General features: G+C 37.3%; 2 protein-coding genes and 1 long non-coding RNA gene across 4 annotated transcripts; all 3 read left to right on the top strand.

Annotated features, from left to right (window-relative positions):
* The first annotated feature begins 3,013 nt into the window (after positions 1-3,013).
* Positions 3,014-7,849, top strand: LOC121747401. 2 transcript variants are annotated; one of them, XM_042141435.1, is made up of 2 exons: positions 3,014-3,131; positions 7,190-7,849. In XM_042141435.1, exon 2 carries the CDS (start codon positions 7,291-7,293, stop codon positions 7,738-7,740), a length of 450 nt encoding a protein of 149 aa, XP_041997369.1. In that variant the 5' UTR covers positions 3,014-3,131; positions 7,190-7,290; the 3' UTR covers positions 7,741-7,849. The 2 variants fall into 2 exon arrangements, with proteins under 2 accessions (XP_041997369.1, XP_041997370.1); XM_042141436.1 differs by having other exon boundaries at positions 3,074-3,137; positions 7,196-7,849.
* A 2,437-nt stretch (positions 7,850-10,286) lies between these two features.
* Positions 10,287-12,302, top strand: LOC121747179. The gene is made up of 2 exons (XR_006039152.1): positions 10,287-11,303; positions 12,046-12,302. It is a non-coding gene; the product is annotated as an uncharacterized LOC121747179 (long non-coding RNA).
* A 7,827-nt stretch (positions 12,303-20,129) lies between these two features.
* LOC121747883 (probable galacturonosyltransferase-like 7) lies at positions 20,130-22,083 on the top strand. The gene has a single exon (XM_042142025.1). It carries the CDS (start codon positions 20,685-20,687, stop codon positions 21,789-21,791), a length of 1,107 nt encoding a protein of 368 aa, XP_041997959.1. The 5' UTR covers positions 20,130-20,684; the 3' UTR covers positions 21,792-22,083.
* Positions 22,084-23,959: the final 1,876 nt, after the last annotated feature.

The following is a 23,959-nucleotide window of genomic DNA, read 5'->3' on the forward strand; positions in this document are numbered from 1 at the left end:
CTTAAATTGTGTAATTTTTATTTTTTAGTAGTTTAATTATGTAATATTCATATTTTAGGATTTTAATTATGTAATTTTTATTTTAGGATTTTAATTATGTAATTTTTATTTTTTAGGAATTTAATTTTGTAATTTTTAATTTTATTGTAATTTGTAATATTATTTCGGGTATTTTTAATAAATTTTAATTTTGTGAAAATGTTTTTATTTAAATTGAATAATAGAATGGTGGGACTATTGTGCTCGTCCTTGCGGAAGAGCACGGATGTGGGTGTTGTGCTCATGTCTAAGAGCATGCAGAAAAAGTGGGGCCAGGCCCACATCCGTACTCGCTGGCAAGAGCACGGATGTGGATGCTCTAGACCTTTTATACTTGAACAATATAAATTTATAGAGATTTGATATGTTCGTCTTATTTTGATAAGCAATACTCTAGTCTCTATCTCTCCTACATGAAATTTGATAAAATTAGGTGACTGACACTGTGAAAGTATCATAGTCGATGGAAATGGATATATGAGATAAAGATGGTGGGAATTATTGTTTGTAATGACGAGAAGGGAGTGTAATACAGATGATACAAAAATAAGATGGTACAAAAAAATTATTCAAGCTAATTCATTAAATAAGTTTTGCTATGGGCTATATTTCTGTATGGATTCAGAATTTCAAGCTAAATAAGTTTTGCTTTGGGCTATGTTTCTGTATGGATTCAGAATTTGGGCTATATTTCTGTATGGCAAGTGTTACTTTGGTAAGCCAAGATTTGGGATGAATATCGTAGGTTTTTTATTTATTTATTTTTTTATTATTATTATTACCATTATCATAATTATTATTATTTCAAATGTCTCAGTTAAAATATTTGGAAAGAATATTCATTGTTTTATTATTACTATGTTTGATAGTATACGCTTGATTAAAGAGTTACTCCACCATTTAACACTTTATAATACTCCTAGCATACATACGTCAGTTTATTTCGGAGAGAGCTGAAATATTCATAGATACTACTATTAGGATTTAAGAGGTAGCTGAAATTTTATAAAGGTGGAGTATATTTTTGGGCACAGATATAAGAAAATCAAGTGAATACATATGAAAACAGAAAATAATAATAATAATAATAATAATAATAATAATAATAATAATAATAATAATAAATTTAAGCAAAGTTGCTTTCTGTTAATGAGTTGGCAATGCTTAAGGTAAAGTTTAATATCTTTTCCGTAGATTCATCTCTTGTCACGAGTCACGACACGCCCATGTGTGCATGATATTATACAAATAGATTTGTAGTACTATATTTTAATACTCCATCGATCTGAATTACTCCATATTTTATCATTTCAGTCTATTCACATTTCACATTTACTATAAATGATAAGTGGGTTACATATTTCACTGACTCACTTCACTTCCCAGGAATCCAGTTTTTAACTAGCAGAAATAATTAAAGTACTAAGTACTTTAATTTGGTGTCAATACAAATAAACCATTTCATAATCAACTTCACAATTAACGATAAATAAATAAAATTGATAAAATAAATATTGAGGTGTATGCGTGAGCGCGCACAAAGCTCAATGTATAGTGTCGATTTCGACAATGCATGTGTGGCTTCATAATTATACACTGACATATCAAAATTAGTTGAATAATGAACAATATAATTCAAGGGTGCGTTTGGCTGAATCTGATATTGACATAAGCATCGAAATACATAAATTTGAAGTTAAATATGTTTTGAAGCACATTTTTTACGTCAAAAAAAATCACAATTTGATGACGTCAAAATTGGCACAATTACATCTTTTATGTATTATGTGCTTACTTAAACAATATGCATAACATAATATTTTTTGAGGGCACATACAAAATACATAACTAAAAACTAATTTTTCAATCATTTATAATGCTACTATTTGTGAAGAAGCCCGTCCCACTCCCACTATAAAATCACAATACTTCTATTTACTATATTGGACATAATGATTTATTTGACGTATGTACTAGTCACTAGTCAAATTTAGTTTTTTTAATCGTGTTTGATAATGCATACTGCATAGTACCAAAAGATCACTGAAAACCTTGTCCACGTATTAAATAAGTTAGGCATAAAGATTATGACGTAGTTATCGTGTTAATGATGTATTTACTCATTCAACATCACCAATAGGCACTAATCACTAATCACTATAGGTAAAAACTGAACCTAACTGCCATTAACTAGACCGACATAGCCTTTCTACTATTTTTAGGGAGTACATTATATTCTCTTTTAAAATATGTAATTTTTTTTAATGATTTATATCTCGTATGATTTAATTTCATGAATAATTAATCAATTTAGAGAATAGGTTGGTTTTTATTTTTCCACCTCTATATCAAATACTCTTATCTTTTATATATTTGGTAGTTTTAGTAATAAACTCATACTACCTCCGTCTATGATTGGAGTCATATTTGGATGAGCACGAGTTTAAAAAAGCAAAAAAAGTGAGTTGAATAAGTTATTAGACTATGAATCTCACTTATATATTGGTTTTATAATAAAATATGAATAAAATAAGTTTGTGGAATGTGCGGCCTACTTATTATTTATAGTAGGCCTTGCGACACCAGTAATGTAAATTTTATGGAGTATATAATGTTACTATCTTTAATAATGTATACATAATTCATACTCTCTCTGTACGTCATTAGAAATCTCATTTATTGGCGCACGGATTTTAATAAATATTAAGAAAAGTTGATGGAAAAAAGTTAATGTAATATGTGTTTCACTTAGTATTAGTTTTACATGAAATGTGAATGAAATGAATTAGTAGAAGAAGAGACCTTATTACCATTTATGATATAAATAAACTGAGACTCTTATTCTCGGATGGATGAAGCGAGAATATTTTACCTTATATGAGATTGTAAATTATACATAAATATACACACCGTATATATACGTTGTGTTTGTTTGGGCATTAATGTGAATCACATTTTGATGCAGTTTCCCCATTGAGTTTTGGCCTTCAACCAAACCGAAAACCCTTTTGCAGCATTTATTACTCACCACTCTTTTGCATTTCCCTTCCCCATTATTTTATTCATCACTCACGAATCTCACTCTCACAAATCTCTCTCTATCAATGTTTTAAAAACCGAACAGGCAAGAGAACCGGCGTCGTTACTGGTTCTCTGGTTCAACCGGTTCACTGGTCGAACCATTGGTTGAACCGGAATATATAATAAACATAAATATTATATATTATTAAATATATATATAATAAAAATTGTGAATAATAAATAAAAAATAGCATTATCAAAATATCAAAAATGACAGATTTGGTGCCACTAAATATCAAAAATGGCAGATTTGCATTACAATGCCAATAAGTTCAAATACCAAAATACAAAGATCAATAAGTTCAAATATCTAAATACACAAGTCTTTATCAAAATGCATAAGTCTTTATCAAAATACCAAGCTACGAACTCAAAACAAAATACTTAGTGATCATCTCAATCACTTTCATTTCCAACTTCAAGATTAATGCAACTCAAGTCACAAAAACCATCGTTGATGCTAGTAGTATTTCCATCATCATCAAATCTTGACAAATCAATTTCGTCATCATTAATCCCCATTATATCATCTTCATCACCTACATAAAGATTAAACAATATCAAGCAATGAACACAATAACACATGAAATTATAAATAAATCTATAAAAGTTTATTCACCTTTTACTTGTTCTTCATCTAACATTTCCTCCAACTCCTCATAATCAAGCTCATAATAAATATACTAACTAATTCACGAACAGCCTGCTTTCTTCTATTGTGAAAAAATAATGCAACAGTATTAAAAAGTATGTTAGCCGTGTTCTTGAACATATAAGCAACAGAATGCAAAACATATCACAATAATGCATAAGGCAATCCACAATAACCGCCCAGCGACCGCCCAGCCGAGCGCCGGCGCTGGGCGATCTATTGCAGCCGCCCAGCGGGCGATTGGAGAGAGAAACCGCGCAGCGCTGGGCGGTCGCGTGGCGCTGGGCGGTCGGCTGGGCGGTCCGTTCGGCGCTATTGCAGCGCCCGGATCGCCCAGCGCACCGCCTAGCGCGAAAATTAATTTTTTTTTTTCCGAAACACTATATATACGCGCTTTGCTCGTCATTTTCATTCGCACCACTTGTTTTAACGAGTACTCTCTCTATCTTAATTTCTGTTCAAGATCAACAACGGGAAATGGATCTCAACAACGAGCCTAGTTCCGGGAGTAGCGGGTCACAAACTCCGACGATCCCTGTGGGAAGTGGATGGGGTCAGGTGCCCGGGTACTACAACATGTACCCGTGGCAGCAGATGATGCCCGGGGCCCCAATAGGGGGAGTCCGCCGGGGGGGGTTTCCGCCGATACCGGGGTGGGTACCCGGGATGCAGATGATGCCCGGGAGAGCACCGACGACACAGTGGACTCCGGGGGTCGTACCGGCGACACAGTGGACTCCGGGGGTCGTACCGGCTACACAGGAGACTCCGGGGGTCGTACCGGCTACACAGGGGACTCCTGGGGGGTCCCCGGCGACGGCGGGGGATGTCTATCGCCCCAGTTTTGATTTTTCGACTGGGTCTTCGCACACATCGACCCAAACACCCTTGGGGTTTGATAGTTTCTCCTTAGATGAGTTGGGGTTTGATACTCTCGGAGCTCCGGAGATTCTAGTTCAAGGGGGGGCAGTGCCGGGGCGTGGCGCCCCAAAGAAGAAGGGCAAGAAGAAGGTCGGCGAGTCGTCGCAGCCGGGTGAGGAGGAGGTACGGAGGAGGTGGACGGACGACGAGAACGTCGCGCTCAGCAAGGCGTGGGTGAGTGTTTGCGACGATCCTCTCGTTTCGAACGAGCAAAGGATCGTCAACATATGGGGCAAGATAGCAGCAGCCTACCAGAGATTTTGCCCGGAGGGGAGGCCCCGCAACGGGGAGGATTGCCGGAAGGGCTGGAACCGAATCAGGGCGGCGGTCTCCCGATTTTCGGGTTTGTACACCAACGCACTCCGCATGATGAGCTGTGGCCAAACGGAGGATGACTGCAGGAGAATAGCGGAGAAAGCCTTCCCACTGAAGGGTTTATACAAGGACTTCACCTACTGGAACTGCTATCTTGTACTGAGCGAGTCCGAGAAGTTCCGAGTAGGTGTCGACTCTGGCTGGCCGAAGAAGCAACGACTGAACTACACCGGCGATTACAGCGGCAGCAGCGGAGGTTCCCACGACCTCCCCGAGACGACGCAGGAGTTCCCCACGCCGCGTTCGGTCGGTGGCCGACCTCGCCCGATTGGGCGCAAGCGCGCTCAGCAGGCGGCGAGAGGGAACGCCGGGGCTTCCCAGGAGGTCCAGTCTAGGGGTGGGTCGATACGAGATATCGTATCGAAAACGTTGTATCGTATATCGTATCGAAAATATCGATATGAAAGAATTTCATATCGTTATCGTATCGAAAGTTTCGATATATCGAATTTCGATATATCGAACTTTCGATATGGATAATATCAATATCGTTATCGTATCGATATTTCGATATATCGTACCGAAATTCGATATATCGATATATCGAAATATCGATATCGTATCGAATACCTGTATATCGAAAATTATAATTTCAAATCTGTTTCGATATATACGATATATTCGAATATTCGATATAAAACGATATATCGAAAATATCGATATATATCGTATATTCGATATAAAACGATATATCGCGATATAAGGAAATTCATATCGTTATCGTATCGAAAACTTACGATACGGTATCGTTTCGTATCGAAATTTATGATATATCGAAAATCCGATAATTTTTCGATATTTTTCAATACGATACGAGCGATATATCATTTTTCGATATTTTTCCCCAGCCCTAGTCCAGTCGGCATCCCCCCTTGGCCAATCCACCCAGGAGCTCAAATTCTTCGCTCGCGCCCAAACGCGCGCTCAGTTGATCAAGACGATGGCCGAATGGCGGGTGGCGACGGATCCCGTGGAGAAGAGCGTGCTTCAAACCTTGCTCATGAGCCTGCAGGACGAGTTGGAGGCTATACGGAGGGAGACCGGTGGCGGCGGCAGCGGCGTAGGCGGCGGAGGCGACGGCGATGGTGGCGGCGGCGACGGCGACGGAGGCGACGACGACGGAGACGAGGAGTGAATTGTCACTTTTTTTTATTAATGTATTTTTTTTTAAAATTAATGTATTTTTTTTAAATTATTGTACTTTTTTAAATTTTAATAGTATTATTAAACTTTTCCCGTATATGTCTCGTAAATTAAATTCGTATATTGTGTGATTGTTAATTATGTCATTTTATATAATTGTTATTAGTGATGTGGCTATTGATGTGGCTGGGCTATTTATGATGTGGCTAGGCTATGGCTGGGCTATTTATGATGTGGCAGGAGGATTTTTAGTGCTGTTGATGTGGCAGTGGCTAGGCTATGGCTGGACTATTGTTGGGCTATTCCTATTGTGGATGGCCTAAGTGTAAAAGTATCCAAAAGGCCACAATAATGTGGAAAATGACTTTCAAAACCAAGATTTTGAACTGTCACAGAATCAATAGAATCCAATTCCAACTAAGCAAAATCAGATACTCCACCAATGCTCATTCTTAGATAACTCACTCCAAATCCAGCAAGCTATCCCAAAGAACAATCAATTAGACCTCGATACCAAATATGGCTGAACAACAATGATACGAGAAATTGTTGTTGTAGAGATGACAAATATGGCTACGGATAATGGAAAGCTGACCAACCTCTAATGCGCGACGGCGATGGGGAAGCGGAGGCGGCGATGTACGGTGGGGCTTTCGATCTCGAGGTTGTCCGACGGCGGATTCACAGTGGGGAGGTTCGTCGAGGGTGAGGAGTCGGTGTAGGCGGTAGGGTCGGTGCTGAAAAGGGAAGCGAATGAAATGAATAGAAACCAAACCCTAACAGAATATTAATTAAAAAAAATTAAATATAGTTGAACCGGTTCCCGGTTCGCGGTTCAACTGGTTAGACCGGCCGGTTTTACCGATTCTGGGCGGGTCAATCTACATGCGATTTTTAGAGGCAACCGGACCGGACTGCCTACCAGTTCGCGGTCCAACCGGTCCGACCGGCCGGTCCGGTCCGGTTTTTAAAACATTGCTCTCTATATATAAACACACATGGTTTCCAACACTCCAATTCCATTCTCAATTTTCCTCCATTAAAGCAACACCTTCACCAAATCTTCATCCAATTAGCCAATGGAAGGCGTTTCCGCCACCGTCTACCGAGGAATCAGAGGCTACTGGCGCCGCAAGGGCTACCAGCGCATCGCCGGCGCCGGCCACAAGCGGAGGACGCGAGTCGTCGAGCTAGGCGATTCCGGCGCGGCGCCGCGGCGGAGGTCGTCGCGCATCAAGCTGACGCCGCGGCTGAAGCTGAAGCTCCGATTCTCGCCGAAGAAGCTGCTGATAGGGCTGCGGGACGCGTACGTCGGCATGATGATGAAGATCGCGAACACGAGGATGATCGGGAGCGGATTCAGCGGCGGATTTCCCGGCGACGGCGTGACCGGATTCGGTGCGCGGCCGATCAAGGAGTACGACGAGAGGATGATTGTTGAGATCTACAAATCGATTGTGATGGCGCAGGGGCAATTGGTGCCTCGCGACGCAGCTTGGATTGGCTCTAAAATCACCTCTCGACAGTAACTCTTTATTTTTTGTTATTTTTACTGTGAATTTTTTCGCGAGCTGTGTATCTATATTTTATTCTGATTTAAGTTCAGAAATGATAATCTCCAGTTCAAGTTCGTCTTCACTCTCTTTTAACACTTTCGTCGACGACAACGGAATCTGATTCGAGCAGTGTATATTTCAATTTACGATTTAACTTCAGATCAATAAAAATCTCAATTTCAGTTCGTCTTCTCGATCTTCTAACAATTTTGTTTTAATCTGTTTATTTAATTTCTATTCCGATTTAACTTAAAAACCCCAAGCTCATTTCATATGCTCTCTCTCTCAGCGGAGTCTGCTTTTGATAATTGTGGTATTATCTCTTTGTTCTATATCAGCAAAAGACAAATAGTTCGTCTTAACTTTTGGATTAAAAAAAGGGTATGAATAACCAAAAAAATTGCCGAAAAATGAAAAAGTAGGGATAGAATATACATTTCCTTTTTGAAGAAGGAAAATGAGTTTTTATTTAAATAATTAATAAAAGGAAAATGTGTAATCATCTAAAATAATAATAAATTACTACTACTTTATGCGTAATTCACTGATTGAAACAGAAAAATAAACGGATCTATTGAAATGTGACACATAAAATTAAAATAATTATATGGCTTCAAAAAATAAATTAAAATGATTCTCCTATGATGTTAGTCAATCCACTCAGACATCAAACTAAAACGATTATCTAATTTTTTAAGTCAATCCAAATTGTTTATAAAGTTTGGACCATATTAAATGCTCCAACATGAAATATTTCAAGGATTCCGTAATTAAGTAAATTTTTATGTTAACTTGTGTTTTCACGAAAATATGTACTATTTCTGTAATTGCTATTCACAATCTGCCGGAAAATCAACCACTCGAATATTGCTTTCTTATTGGTTCCTTTATTTCCAGTTTTTGAATGGATAGGGAAAAGCTAATTTAATGTTGTCAAAAGTTGGTTGTGTGCTTTTACGTGAGCAATTGCATACTTCAATGGCTATGAATGGATGCCTAGCAAAATCAACATCAAATTCGGACATCAGTTTCGTCTTGTATGATTATCTATTTAAGATTAAGTAATGAGATTTTTTTTTGAGAGATGACTATGACTCATTATCATATAATTATTTATCTAAGATTATGAGATTCGATTTAATGAACTAAACAATACATATTTAATTTTGAGATATAATCTTGCAATTAGAACGAGTCCGTAATAGAATAAGGTCTTGCTGATCATTTTATCTATTTATTTTGATTTCATGAACACATAGAGTATTATTTTCTTTCACATTTTTAAGTATCTCCACCAAGTCAAAACGATATATTATATGCATTATGCAGAATGAGTGAACATTTCATAATGTTTAAATTGTTCTTATAACTTTATCCCAATTGTATTCAAAATTACAATTAATGACTATATTTTCTATATTGTTAAAATTATGTTTTCGTGTATTTGGCTTGTGCAATCGAATGATAGTGTATGAAGCAACGACATGGACAATGACTTAACATTTAGCAAAAATAAAATGCGTAAACGACTTGTTGATTGATAGATGTTGGAAAGGAATTATAAATATTAATGCGTTTAGTCATTAGAAGACGATAATTAAGTATCAAGAAGATTAAAAATTAGTGTAGGTAGGAAGTGTCACATCAAATAAATCGTGCTTAAAGCCACCGAATACTTAGGTAATTAGGTTAGGACAAGTGCTTCTAACTACTTGTCTAAATCCTATGGTCAACAGTTCAACTCTTATTAACACTATTTTTAATTGGTACTACCATTCTCTAATCATAATAATATGTCCATTAGCAAAGATAAAGATGAGTAATAATTAAAGAATATATTATTGGTGAAAAATGCGACGAGCCATGGAAAATGTAAATTAATTAATGCATTAAGGGGCAATATATTGTGGGGGTACTGTTTATATATGAAAAAAGATTAATTTTTGCAGATAATATATTGTGGATTGATGTCTTTAATAATGTTAGGGCAGTTTGATGTATCAATCTCAACCACATTATACTAATTAATACTACTATTTAAAATAATAATTGTTCAATTCCTTTGTAACCAATACAATTTTATAGTATCTGGAGTATAATTGTTCAATTCCTCTGCAACCAATAAGATTTTATTTATATGTTTTCTTCAATATGTATGACTATGTATAATTGTGGTCATCTTATAAAAATTGACTTACTAAATCCCATAGTTTTTAGAATAATTGACTTACTAAATCCCATAGTTCTGGGGAGCTACTATTACTTACTTTTGTAAATATTACACGATTAAAAAATAAGTATATAAAATGGGAAGATACCTTTGAAATGAAGAGACGATTCTTCTATTGTATATCTTGTTTTATGGCGTTAAAAGTCGTTGTTGCGTTTGGATTGTATGCAAAAGCATCAATATTTAGGACAAATGGGATAATAACTCCAAATAATTTTGTAGAATAAAAAACTACGAAGCCTTAAGAATAATCAGATTAAGTCAAAATGTGTCTTACCCACGTTACACTATAATGTATACTAGTACTATATTTCTTATTCAAAATCATAGCAAATTCACTTAAATGTATACAAGGCTGTGCTCGCAATTTACGAAATATTTTCGAGCACATTTGTAAGCATAAATGGAAAAAACGACCATTTTTCAAAATATTGAGTGGTATTTCTAGCACTACTATGTGCTAGCAAATTTGTGAGCAACTGATGCTAGCAAATTTACCCATTAGTCAAATTTCCTTCTGTTTGCGAGCACTCGTATGTGGTAGCAATTTTTTTTCATGCAAAAAGGATATTTAATCATTTTCCACCGATATTTTTACGAGAGGAAGCAAATGTGCTAGCAAATTAGCGAGCATATGTACATGTAGAGGTGCTAGCAAAATCTTTGTAGAGGTGCTAGCAAAATCTTTAGCTGTTATCCAGAGCGGATTTCCTCATTCTCATTTTTTAATTCCGACGTAGACTTTGTGTATTAGAAAAAGAAAAAAAATGAATATTAATTTGTCTAATTTAATGACTTTTTGTTTTTTTTGGAAAGACCAAAAACTACGACTGATTCTCGCCGCCCCTGATTCTCATTTCTCCCCTCTCCGCCGCCAGCCACAGCCACCGATCAAGGAACAACACATGTCAGTGATCATTTACAAACTGCTGGAACAAACCGATTGAGGAACAACAGATTTCAGTGATCATTTCAGTAAAACAGCGGCGATATTGCCCTACATCCGTCTCAGTTTTTTCAGTTCAAATTATGATTTGTTTTCATTGTTTCTGAGAATTGGATTGATTAATTACAATTGCATATTGTTATTTGAAGTCTGAAATTGCAACCCGATCATTTCTAATCGGCTATCTAACTAATCTATGATGATTCATGTACATAAATTTGTTACATTAATTGATGCAGATCATATTTGCTACTCTTGATGGTATTATTACCAACTGATGATTATTGATCCACCGATTGAGGAACAACTGATCTTTTTGTTCTATTTGCTTCGCCACCAGCCTCTCCCTCTCAAATTGAGGTTCTAATCTATCTGTAAATTCAACTTGCTTACAATTTTCTGTTTTCCTGCTAATGCATGTTTGTTCCAATTTACAGAAATTCATATTTGATTGATTAATTTACTTTTGCAATTTAGAATGTTTGATGATTTGTTTTCTGATAGATTTAGGTGTTTTGAATGTGAATTAGTACGTAGCTGATTTTGTTTGTTATCACAATCTGCATCATTGTGTTACAGATTGAGCTGCTTCTGTTTAGCTTTATAGATATGTTGTTTAATGTGAATTAAGTTGCAACGTAGTTGATGATTCTGTTATTTATCATCAAATGTGAAGCTGTTACTAATGTATTAAAGCAACATAATTCAATTCTATGGATAATTCGATGTGAATTAAACGTGTTTATGTAAGAATCAGTGACAGAATTAAACGTGTTTATGAAAGAATTTCGATCTGAAGTTATGGAATCCAATTCTATGTCACTTATATCTGAATTTCTTAGTTTGTATCTTGCAATATAGCTGGGGTAGCATTAAGAAAATGAATGTGATTTCAACTTATGCTCCAGTAACTTTCCACAATAAATTTGATATAGGATTGCAATTTCCTGGGCATCGGGGTCCATCTGTGTCTTAGGCTTGGTAACACAGTTTTTCCACTAGTATTTGATAGCTCGATGTACACATATTATCATTTTTCAATGGAGAGCATTGAGACAGTATAACTAAAGTTAACTCATCCATTCCATTTTCAATGGAGCAGCACATATTCTGAGTTGAGTTTGTCTGCCAAAGAAGATAGCCCACAGCCTGCAGTGGAGCAGTTCTTACATCTGCACCCTCAGCCCGGTTGCATCGTCGGCTCCCTCTCCAGTTTCAAAGACAAATACAGGTTATCAACGACAAGTGCACTTAATTAGAGAAAATACTTAATTTGTACAAAATCGTACAGTGCACTTACAAGTAAAAGCAAAATCAATCAAAATAATTACTACTGTATATAGTATATACTCATACTAATTAGAGCTTTGACATTTCAATGAAACTCAACGACAATATAATTAAATCAACATATATATTTTGCGCTTCAAGCTTCGTATCATAAAATATGTGTAGAGCAGTGTAGGTAGGCATGTAATGTAGTTATGATAAAAAAAAATCCATACAAATACTTGAGCATTTCATCAATTAATTATACTCCAGTGTAGCCTTAGCATTACTGATTGGGCCTCCATAAGTCTTGAAGATGCAGCATGTAGCAGAAAAATATTTTGGCCCCAATTAATATACGTACTTACTAAATACTAATACTACGTATTTAGTTATCCATCAAATGACTAAGTCATGATTTCTTTAAGAGCGAAGAAAGTATTATCCATGAAAAAAATGGATTTACACAAACCTTTTTCCAATATAACATAAATTTAATCATCATATATAGCTCAGAGATTTTTGCGCCACGTGTCACGGATTCATCTTACATGTCACTCTACCAACGAAACTCATTGCCACGTCACACGTGATAAAATACTAATATACCCTAAATGAAGGAGGAGGAGTAGTAGTAGTATATTAAATGTTTTCATGAAATAATATGTTGCACTATTTTATAGTGCCTAAAATGGTTCGGTTTAGCTAGTTTGTTTCATGCTACAATTTGATTTGATTTGATATGTGTATCAAGTTTCACCTATTTTGGTGGGTTTGGATAAAAAAGATGTATAGACAAGTCATGTTTTAGTGACTGTTTCTTTTTTAATACTCCATATTTTTAACATTTTGAGTTGATAACATTGTCATAGATTTGATCGGAAAGCAAAGAAAAAAGAGTTGGTTTCCTAGATTAAGCGAAGTATAACTTTATTATTAAAAATTTATATTGATGAATTTGTTAACTAGACTATCAATTACCTACTTCTCACACAAGTGAAGATTAAAATAGAAATAAACAATATTAGCTTGAGAAATACGAAAGTCGAATATTCCTTTTTAACGTAATAATATTCGTGCATGTAGGATGATATTCTAATATGGATTTAGTAGAAATGAAACAAATTCCTAACAAAGCAATGATGAAATATTATATTTCATGAATAACAAATGCGAAAATTAAAGTCAATGCTTCTTCGTATAACCAATTATATTTTCATTTTGTTGCATATTCAAATGTAGGACATTGAACTTAGGTTATAAATGAAAAATCAAAATAACCACAAAATTATACTCCTAGTTAACGGTACATGAAAAACGAGAATATTCAATTTTTTTATATTTGTAGTCCTATCATATGGGTTTTATATACTACTATAATAATATATTTTCATATTAATTTGTACATACTCAAAATAACTCGAATGTCTATTTATTGGTTAAAGGATAAGAGTATTGTGGACTATGTATGTTTGATAGTTTATTTTTACATAGCAGTTTTTAATTATGGATTTTTATTGAAGTGAAATTTCTCGTCACATGTGCATGTGTTTGAAGATAATAAACTATTACTAATTTGATATAAAGTCAATTTGCTAAAAGTAATTGCCGTTTACGCAACGCATTATCCAAGTAACAAACCTTCTAACTCGATTTAATTTCCTTTGAAAATGTTTTTTTTTAATTCAGGAAAAAATTGAAAAATAAAAAAAATCCCAAAAATATACTAGCCGTTTATAGCCGTTTTTACAATTTTTTAAATTTTTTTTGTATTTTTTTAAGCCCCCAATCACTTTTATAAATATCAAATCATTCCCACAAATTATTCCACCATAAAAAAAACTCTCTATTCTCACTCAAAAACTCTACATTCTTCATCTCAAAACATTATTCTTCTTCCAAATTTAATCCATTCATGGATCCATTTGAGCAAATGCGTCGAATAATGAAAGAATCGCTAGAAGAAGATCGGCGTAGGGAGGAGGAAGCCGCGGCGCCTCAAAGGTGATCCCGGATTTATACCCATCGTAATCGGGAGGAAGCCGCCACAAGGTTGGTACGCGATTACTTCTGTGAGAACTCGGTTTGGGGAGAGACCTACTTCCGTCGCCGTTTCCACATGCGGAAACCGCTATTTATGCATATCGCAAATAAATTGGCAGCCCGGGAAGAGTACTTCCAAGAAGGGTTCGACGCCGTTGGTCGTCCCAGTCACACGACGCTCCAGAAATGTACTGCAGCAATCCGTCAACTTGCTACTGGACAAACGGCGGATTTGTTCGACGAATACTTGCACATTGGGGACAACACAGGGAGACTGTGTTTGATGAACTTCTGCAAAGGCGTCTGGGCAGCCTTCACCGATGAATTTCTCCGGAAGCCAATCACCGCAGATTGTCAGTTTCTGCTCCGACTTTACGAACAAGTGCACAGATTCCCCGGGATGCTTGGCAGCGTCGATTGCATGCATTGGCAATGGAAGAATTGCCCTGTGGCGTGGAGGGGGTCATACACGAGCGGCCACAAAGGCACCCATCCCACCGTTATACTCGAGGTCGTTGCCGACTACCGGCTATGGATTTGACATGCGTATTTCGGAGTCCCCTTATCGAACAACAACGTCAACGTGCTCAACCAATCCGACCTCTTCAACGAAGTTTTGAATGGTAAAGCGTCGGCCATCAACTCCATCGCTAACAACCGCCAGTATAAAACGGGGTACTATCTTGCCGACGACATCTATCCGAAGTGGCCAACCTTCGTGAAGACGTTCAACAGGCCGATGAACGAAAACATGCTCTTTTTGCGCAGAAACAAGAGGCTGCTCGCAAGGATGTGGAGAGAGCGTTCGGGGTTCTCCAAGCTCGATTCTACATTATCAAAGCCCGGCTCGTACGTGGTTTATGGAGAATATGGTCAACATCATGTATACGTGCATAATCTTGCACAACATGATTGTCGCTGACGAAGGACCTGAGGCGGGAAATTGGTTCGACCCTGAAACCCCGAGAAGCTCTACCGCAAGTAGTCCGCCTCGCAGTGGAGTGCATCCGTCTTTGCAAGAGCGGCTGTCTGTTCGGGCAAGGACACGTGATTCTACCGCCCACGCCCAACTTCAGGAGGATCTAATGGAGCACATTTGGGCAAAATTTGGCAACTAGTAGACGCACATGATCGTCATTAGACAACTCTTTCTTCTGCTTCTTTGATTTTTGAGATTTTGAATTTAGAGAGAGTGAGCGGAAGATTTTAAATTATGTATTATTAATTTTTTAAGGATTTTAATTATGTGTTTTTTTTTGTTTTTTTAGAATTTGAAGTTGTAATTTTATTTTATTTAATGAAGTGTGTTTTTATTAATTGAATTAGTTGGAAATAAAAAAAATGAAATTGAATGAATAGTTAAGGGATGAAATGGTTAAGAGATGGAGGGATGTAGATGCAGTCTCTTAGTTAAGAGATGAGGTGAAAAATACAGTGGGTGGGGCCCATGAATAGTGAAGAGATGGGACGGTTAAGAGACGGATAAGAGACATGCATGCGGATGGCCTTATATATTTAAAATTTGAAACTTCGGATAACTATCTACGAGATATTGATATAAAAAATATTGCACCATATTGAAAAAGCGGCAATGTGAAGTAAATGCCATATTACACTTCTACAAATTGTGGACTAAAGAGGGTATTCGATTTTAAATAATGGAAAGGAGAATAAATCTTGTCAAATATTTTATGACTGAATTAATTTGAGACAATTTCATATAATTTATAACGAATTTAATTTCAATACCAACAATATATTTAAATGAATATGAAATGAATTAGTAGTATAAAAAATGAAGATGATGAGAGAGCCCATGTGTACAGAAAGGACGTGTGTTTGTTTTATATAATACGGACGTGTTGGGATGCAATTGTCATTGTGTCAATGGACAACGACAGCTGGCCTTTCTATATTGTCACATTTTATTAGGTTTTATTTATCTTATACTAAAATTGTTGGTGAATCTTTTATTAGTACCTTATAGTATAATATGTATGTAAAAATATCCTATTTGGTTTTGACGTGACTTTTAAAAAATTGTTTTAAAGTATGTTGGAAATGTAGAGTGTGCATTGAAATATAAGTCGCTATTTTTAATTATTTTATTAGTTGAGTATTAAACGATTTATCCAAAATATGACCAAAGATTTAATGGCGGACACCTTTTTATTATCAAAATACTACTATATGATATTTAATGATGGACCTCCTATAATACTACTTTTACTAGTTAGTAAAACAATTTGATCTTTTTCCCCGTTTATTTTTAGTCATTAAAGTGAATTGTGATATCAATTTGGCGTAATACTTATTTAAGTTTATAAAGAATGAAGAACATTTTGGTCTAATAAGGGTTAATACATTGTGTTTCATAATTTGACGAACTGACAGAATAATATTTTGATATAAGAATTGGTATTCAATATGAACTAACTGTGTAAAGTTTACAAAGTTACACATATTGATTGATTTTGTGATATGCTGGTATTCTTCATGAATACAAATATTCGATACGAATTTTAATGCATAATAATTGATAAAATAGGAAAGAGGTAGAAAGAAAAAGTAATTAGAGTATTTTTAATATAGATTGAGTCTCATCTTAATAGAGAGAAAATAGTTTCCAAAATTAGAAAATACATATTTTTGTGGGACAGACTAAAACGGAAAGAGTGCATGTTCTTATGGAACGGGGGAAGTAGTATTTATATATATGAGTTTGTCGAACCTCAATCTTCAATTTTTTGTAATGAATAATCAAACTATTAAAATCTTTCAAATTTAAAAGTTAGTAAGTCAGTGTAATTCGAGAAACATTTCCAGAAGTGGAATCACATTATCGAGATCGACTTATGATTTTATAATAACGTCTTAGCTAGGGTTTGTGATTACAAAATCATTAACCAATCTCGATAATTCGATTCCACTTTTGACACTTCTAATATGTTGTAATAGAAATTTTTTTGAGTGACTGACCAAATTTCCAATAAAATAGATTCTAACGGTTTGGTTATTCATTTACTCATATTTTATAAAAATTAAAGATGGAGTTTTGACAAATTAAAAAATTTGAATATATTAATTAATGAGAATATCACCATATCACAGCATCAATCGATACTTGAGCTTAGTGTAAATGATTGGAGATACCCTAAGGGCGGAGTGGATCGCCTACTCCAAAACATCAATCTATTACTCCACATTCACAATAAAATAAAATGGACACACCATCACTTATTAAAATTGCCCATGTTTATAAAATTATTTTATTTTGTTGTGAGTGTGGAGTAGGAAATTGATTGATGTTTTGAAGTAGATGATTTGCTCCGCCCTAAGGGCACGTACCACGCCAAAAAAATAATTTTAATTCAACTATTTACACTAAAGTCACACCATTTTTTAGTATATCTCATAAAAGATTTGCAACAGCTGTAGTGTACACTCATATTTGGTTTTTTCCATAGAAAAACACTAAAATTGGGTTGGTTTACAATATTATTGGAGAAATTTTCTTAAAAGAAAAAGGAGATTTAATGTATGATTTTAGGTAATCTTAGAGCATCCACAACCGTGCTCTTGCCAGCGGCACGGTTGTGGGCCCGACCCCACTTTTTCTGCCTGCTCTCTGGTAAGAGCACAACACCCATAGTTGTGCTCTTCCGCAAGGACGAGCACAATTAATTTAAAATTCAATTAAACAATAACATTTCCATAATAATAAAATTCATTAAAAAACCTAAATAAAATAAAAACGAAATAATTAAAAGCCTAAAAATTAAAAATTACATAATTAAAATACTAAAAATTAAAAAAACCACTACTCGTTGCCGAATTTCATCCACATGTGGTTGATTAGGTCTTCTTGTAACTGAATGTGGGTTCGGGTATCGCGCATTGTGTGCCTTGTCTCGATCCTCTGGCCAACCGTTGTAAGCTCACCTCGGCGTGGGGGAGACCTCGCTGTTGAGCTTCCGGCTTCATCCTCGTCGTAGAAGCTAGCCGCCCTCATGTTGTGTAAGATAATACACGTGAACATGATGTCGGCGATATTATTCGCGTACCACAACCGAGCCGGGGCCTTCACAATGTTGAATCGGGCTTGAAGGACCCCGAAGGCTCTTTCGACGTCTTTCCGCGCGGACTCTTGACGCTGCGCAAAAAGAACCCGTCTCGGGTCTTGTGGAGCGTCTTCACGAACGTCGACCACCTTGGGTAGATACCATCGGCGAGATAGTAACCCATGTGGTATGTATTTCCGTTGATGGTGAAGTCGATCGCCGGTGCTACACCATTCATCACATTATTGAAGAGTGGTGAAGAATAGAGCACGTTCAAGTCGTTGTTGGCTCCGGCAACGCCGAAATATGCATGTCAAATCCATAGGTGGTAGTCGGCGACCGCCTCAAGGATAAGTGTTGGGCCGCCGCCTTTGTGACCGCTTAAGTGTTGCCCCCTCCAAGCATTCGGGCAATTCTTCCACCTCCAATGCATGCAGTCAATGCTGCCAAGCATTCCGGGAAAGCCATGGATTGATTCGTGAAGACGAAGCAACCGTTGGCAATCATCGGTGTTGGGTGCCCTAAGGAATTCATCCCCGAAAGCTGAACGAACGCCCTCACAAAAATTATTTAGACAAAGGATTCCAGTGGACTCACCGATATGCAAATACTCGTCGAAGATGTCTGCCGTTTGCCCAGTAGCGAGTTGTCGGATGGCACACGTACACTTCTGCAACGGCGTGATACTTTGCCGGCCGGCTGCATCTGGACCTGTTTGGAAGAATTCAACACGTGTGGACAATGTGTTGACAATTCGCATGAACAAGCGCTTTGACATGCGAAAACGGCGCCTGAAGTAATCTGCCGGAAACCGCGGCTGGTCGGCAAAGTAGTCGGCAACGAGCCTTTCGTGGGCTCCCTCCCGGTCACGATGGATGTAGCGGCGATTTGATCTAGTTCGTTGAGGAGGAGGAGCGGGGGTATTCGCCGCGACATATGCTTCGTAAGCGGCACGATGTTGTTCGTAGTATTCTTGTTCTTCGCGCTCCGCTTCCGCCATAATATGGGTGAAATCCATTTGAGGTTTTGAGTGGGGGATGAATGTGTTGATAGTTTGTATGAGAATTATGAATGAGAGATGAATGAGAGATGATTTGATGTGATAAATGGATGATGAATGTGTGTATTTATAGATGATTTTGGGGGGAAAAAATAAAAAAAAAATCAAAAAAATCAGAAAAACGGGTAAAAAATGGCCATATTTTTGGGATTTGGAAAATAATTTTTTTTATTTTTTATCATTATTTAAAATTAATTAACGAATTTTTTTTAAAAAAATTATTCAAAGGCAACGGCTATGCCGTTGCCCAATCGTGTGCCGCCACGTCGACTGCTCGCTGGCACGGCGCGAGCGCAGCGGCGGCGAGCCTCGTCCTCGCCGCTGGTACGGACGGCGGCCTTCTTCCCCACCACCGTTGCGGATGCTCTTAGTCAATAGAATCTCTTTTTTATTTTTAAATTTCAATCTGGCAATCAATAAAATTCTATTTTCACTTTTATGTAGATCCTATATGTCATTATACTGTAAGACTCTACTCGTACTATATTTTGATTCAAAATCACACTACATGCAATTGTGAATTATCCCAAATTTTACATTTTTATTCAAAATTACACTACATGCAATTGTGAATTATCCCGAACATTATATTTTCATTCAAAATTACAGTATATGCAATCGTGTATTATCCCGATTTGATATGCATTACGTGAATGAGTGAATTGGATTTAATTGGATAGATTATAATTAGTCCTAAAATAAATTCCACATATTTTAGGGTAAAATAAATTCACATATTTTAGGGTGGAGAATGCGAAAACGAATGGAGGCTGCCGAAAATAAAATTGCGAAGGAAAAAAAAACCCTCCCAAAAACTGTGTCTCAATCTCAATCCACCCTCTCTCTCTCCCGTTGTAAAAAATTGTGCTTTGTAGTCCTTCCTTTATCATCTTCCTCTTCCCCATCCAGAGGAGAGAGAGAGAGGGAAAAGGAGAGAGAGAGAGAGCAGCGCCTGTGTTGTTGTGCGTGACTCGGTGACTGCAACGCACGTCGGTGCTACATCGACAGAGACCTTTTCATCGCCTCCTATCCAACTTCCATTTTTCGTTAAATTGATTTTGATTGGTTTATCTCTCTCTCTCTCTGAGGAAATTCGCTTTATTCTCACGGCATACCAAAAAAGCAAACCACAAATTTGATTTCCCCTTGAATGTTATCCGATTTCCCCCCAAATTAAGTGTCTCTCCAACTCTGGCGGACCTCAGAGGAACCCTAGCGTTCCTCGTCTCCTCGCTCGCCTCCGAATCGGACGCCTTCGGATTCAAATCGCGGCGGAAGAGCCACGGGTACCGCCGCCGGGGATCGAAAATGCTGTGGATAATGCGATTCTCAGGGTTCTTCTCCGCCGCGATGGTCATGATCGTCCTCTCCCCGTCTCTGCAGTCCTTCCACCCGGCGGAGGCGATTCGCTCCTCTCACGGCGGCGATTCCGATTCCAATTTCGATTCCAAATCCTACCTCCGCCTGCCGACGTCCGCCGCCGAGAAATTCACATTCCGCAGAGCGCCGGTTTTCCGCAATGCTGGCGATTGCCGCGCCTCGAGACTCGGGGAATCAAGCGTCTGCGATCCATCGCTGGTCCACGTGGCGATCACGCTCGATTTAGAGTACCTCCGAGGCTCAATCGCCGCCGTCCATTCGGTTCTCCAGCATTCGAAGTGCCCTGAGAGCGTCTTCTTCCATTTCCTGGTCTCGGAAACGTCTCTCGAATCGGTTGTCCGATCTACTTTCCCGGAATTGAAGTTCAAAGTGTACTATTTTGATCCAGAGAGAGTGCGTAATCTGATCTCTAGCTCCGTGAGGCAAGCGCTCGAGCAACCGCTTAACTACGCGAGAAACTACCTCGCGGATCTTCTAGAAGCCTGCGTCAATCGCGTCATCTACCTCGATTCCGATCTCGTCGTCGTCGACGACATCTCCAAGCTCTGGAGTACGGAGCTGGGGAAGAAAACGATCGGCGCGCCGGAGTACTGCCACGCGAACTTCACCAAATACTTCACGGAGCATTTCTGGTCGCGACCAGCCTTCTCCGGCGTATTCTCCGGCAGAAATCCGTGCTACTTCAACACCGGCGTGATGGTGATAGATCTGGCCAGATGGCGGCGGCTCGGCTACACCCGCCGAATCGAGCGGTGGATGGAGATCCAGAAGACCAGTGCGAGCCGGATCTACGAGCTCGGCTCGCTGCCGCCGTTTCTGCTCGTCTTCGCCGGGCAGGTGGCGCCGATCGAGCACCGGTGGAATCAGCACGGCCTCGGCGGCGATAATGTGCGCGGCAGCTGCCGTGACCTCCACGCTGGTCCCGTGAGCCTCCTCCACTGGAGCGGCAGCGGCAAGCCGTGGCTCCGGCTCGATTCGAAGCAGCCGTGCCCGCTCGACTCGCTCTGGGCGCCATTCGATTTGTACGGACATTGACGGTGAGAAGAAGAAGAAGAAGAAGAGAAGATTTCACAAAATTTATTTTTGGCCGCCGGTAATTCCTTCAGTGACTGCTCCACTTTTTTACAATTACTTCATGATTTTTTTTTCTACAGTTTCACATTTTTTATTATGTTTGATCATAGCCCCTTTTTTGTTTCTTTAATTACTTGTTTATTTTGATGATTGACTTGTTACATTACTTGTCATGATCGATTTGTACCATATCATGTTTATTATTCTCTGTTTCTTGAAAAATAAAGTGAATGAGGAAGATATATACACTGTACACATTTCTGTTTTCATTTTCTTGAATTTATTTGTGTTTATTAAAGGGATTTTGTTAATTACGAAACTACCCCGGTATACAGAGTTGTCGGTGTCTGCATATGCCTAGTTTAGTAATTTCAATCAATGGTGTGTTTCTTGAACTTTCAAGTTGATGTCGTTTCATGAATTGGTGTTTGTCGTTTTCGTTTGCTATGTTGATGATGCAGAAATGGTGACAGGTTGGGCATAGTGGGTGGGTCTATGTAGACAATGATCATAGAATTTGTCTACTAGTATTAGTTTGTGAAAAAAATCAATGGTTAATGTTTTGTTTTTGTGGTAGGTGTCTAGTGATTCATATTCTATTGGGTTGATTGGAGCTCATTTGTTGGTGTGGAATGATTCTTTGCTCTCTCCCACTTTCTTAGATATCTCAAACTGATTACATGTTCTGTAAATAATTACCTCATATTCTATATTTATCATCTTTTCGTGATTGTGTGTAGTGTGTTTTTTGCACTTCATGGCCTTTAGTAGTTGTGAACATGTGATGAAATTTATGGAGGAAAAAAAGGTAGCACGAGATTCATTTGTGATGAAAGTTGTGTTTTTTTGTTTGATATATCATGATCTAATCTAATCCCTTCGCAATATATTTTTCTCTGACAATACTAAATTTGTTGGTTTGTTTCTGTCGATTGTGGTTTTCTCATTTTGAGATATTTATAGAATGTTGTCTGTTTTTTTTGCCATATTTTAGAGGATACATGCTTTATTTTTGTTGTGATTAATCTGTGAAGAGTGTTTGATTGTTTTTGTTGAAGATTTGATTGATTTTGATGTCGGCAAAGGTAGTGTTTTGATTGAATGATTGTTGTATGCACTAACAATAATTTGTGCATATTAATTTGCTGATGATGATGCTCTTAATTATAGAATTAGTGAATAGTCTATTATTTATTTTGATGCCGACTGATCGTCGAACAACGCATTACCACATGGTTCTTTCAATATTTTTGGAATTGCTATTTGATATTTTAATATAGTACAGATATAGGATTATAATCGTACGCAATCAAAGTTTAAAATGATGGCACAGATCGAATATAGGCTATAGGATTTTGAAATTTTATCATTTAAATTTATAATATATCAAATGAAAAATAATGATTTTTTAATTAATTATGCCATATTAACATTATTTCATATTGTTCCTTTTATATTTTAGCATATGATCATTCGTGAATGTTCTAGTATTAAAATGTTGGCCCAAATATAAATCCTAGTTTTATATAGTAAGGGCATCCACAACAAGAATAGCCCAGTCATAGCACAGCTACAAACTCCTCCTGCCACATCATCAGAACTAAAAATCCTTCTGCCATATCATCAGGACAAGCAAATAGCCCAGCAATAGCCTAGTCACATCACTCAAAATTATATAAAACAAATAATTGACAATCACACAAAATACAGAATTAAATTTACGACAAGATACAGGAAACTTCAATAATAATATTAAAATTTTAAAAATTACATTAATTAAAAAAACACACTTTATTAAAATTAAAATAGCATTACAACATTCTCATTAATGAGTTTGTCCCACATCGAAAGTGAAACATAAAACATTCAAGGATGTCTCTATAAAAGAGAAACAACGAAGAATGATTTTGTCCCACATCGAAAGTGGAACATAAAACATTCAAGGATGTCTTTATAAAAGAGAAACAACCAAGAATGAGTTTGTCCCTCATCGAAAGTGGAACATAAAACATTCAAGGATGTCTCTATAAAAGAGAAACAACCAAGAATGAGTTTGTCCCACATCGAAAGTGGAACATAAAACATTTAAGGATGTCTCTATAAAAGAGAAACAACCAAGAATGAGTTTG

This window comes from Salvia splendens, chromosome 9 (assembly GCF_004379255.2).
Source record: "Salvia splendens isolate huo1 chromosome 9, SspV2, whole genome shotgun sequence".
NCBI lineage: Eukaryota > Viridiplantae > Streptophyta > Magnoliopsida > Lamiales > Lamiaceae > Salvia > Salvia splendens.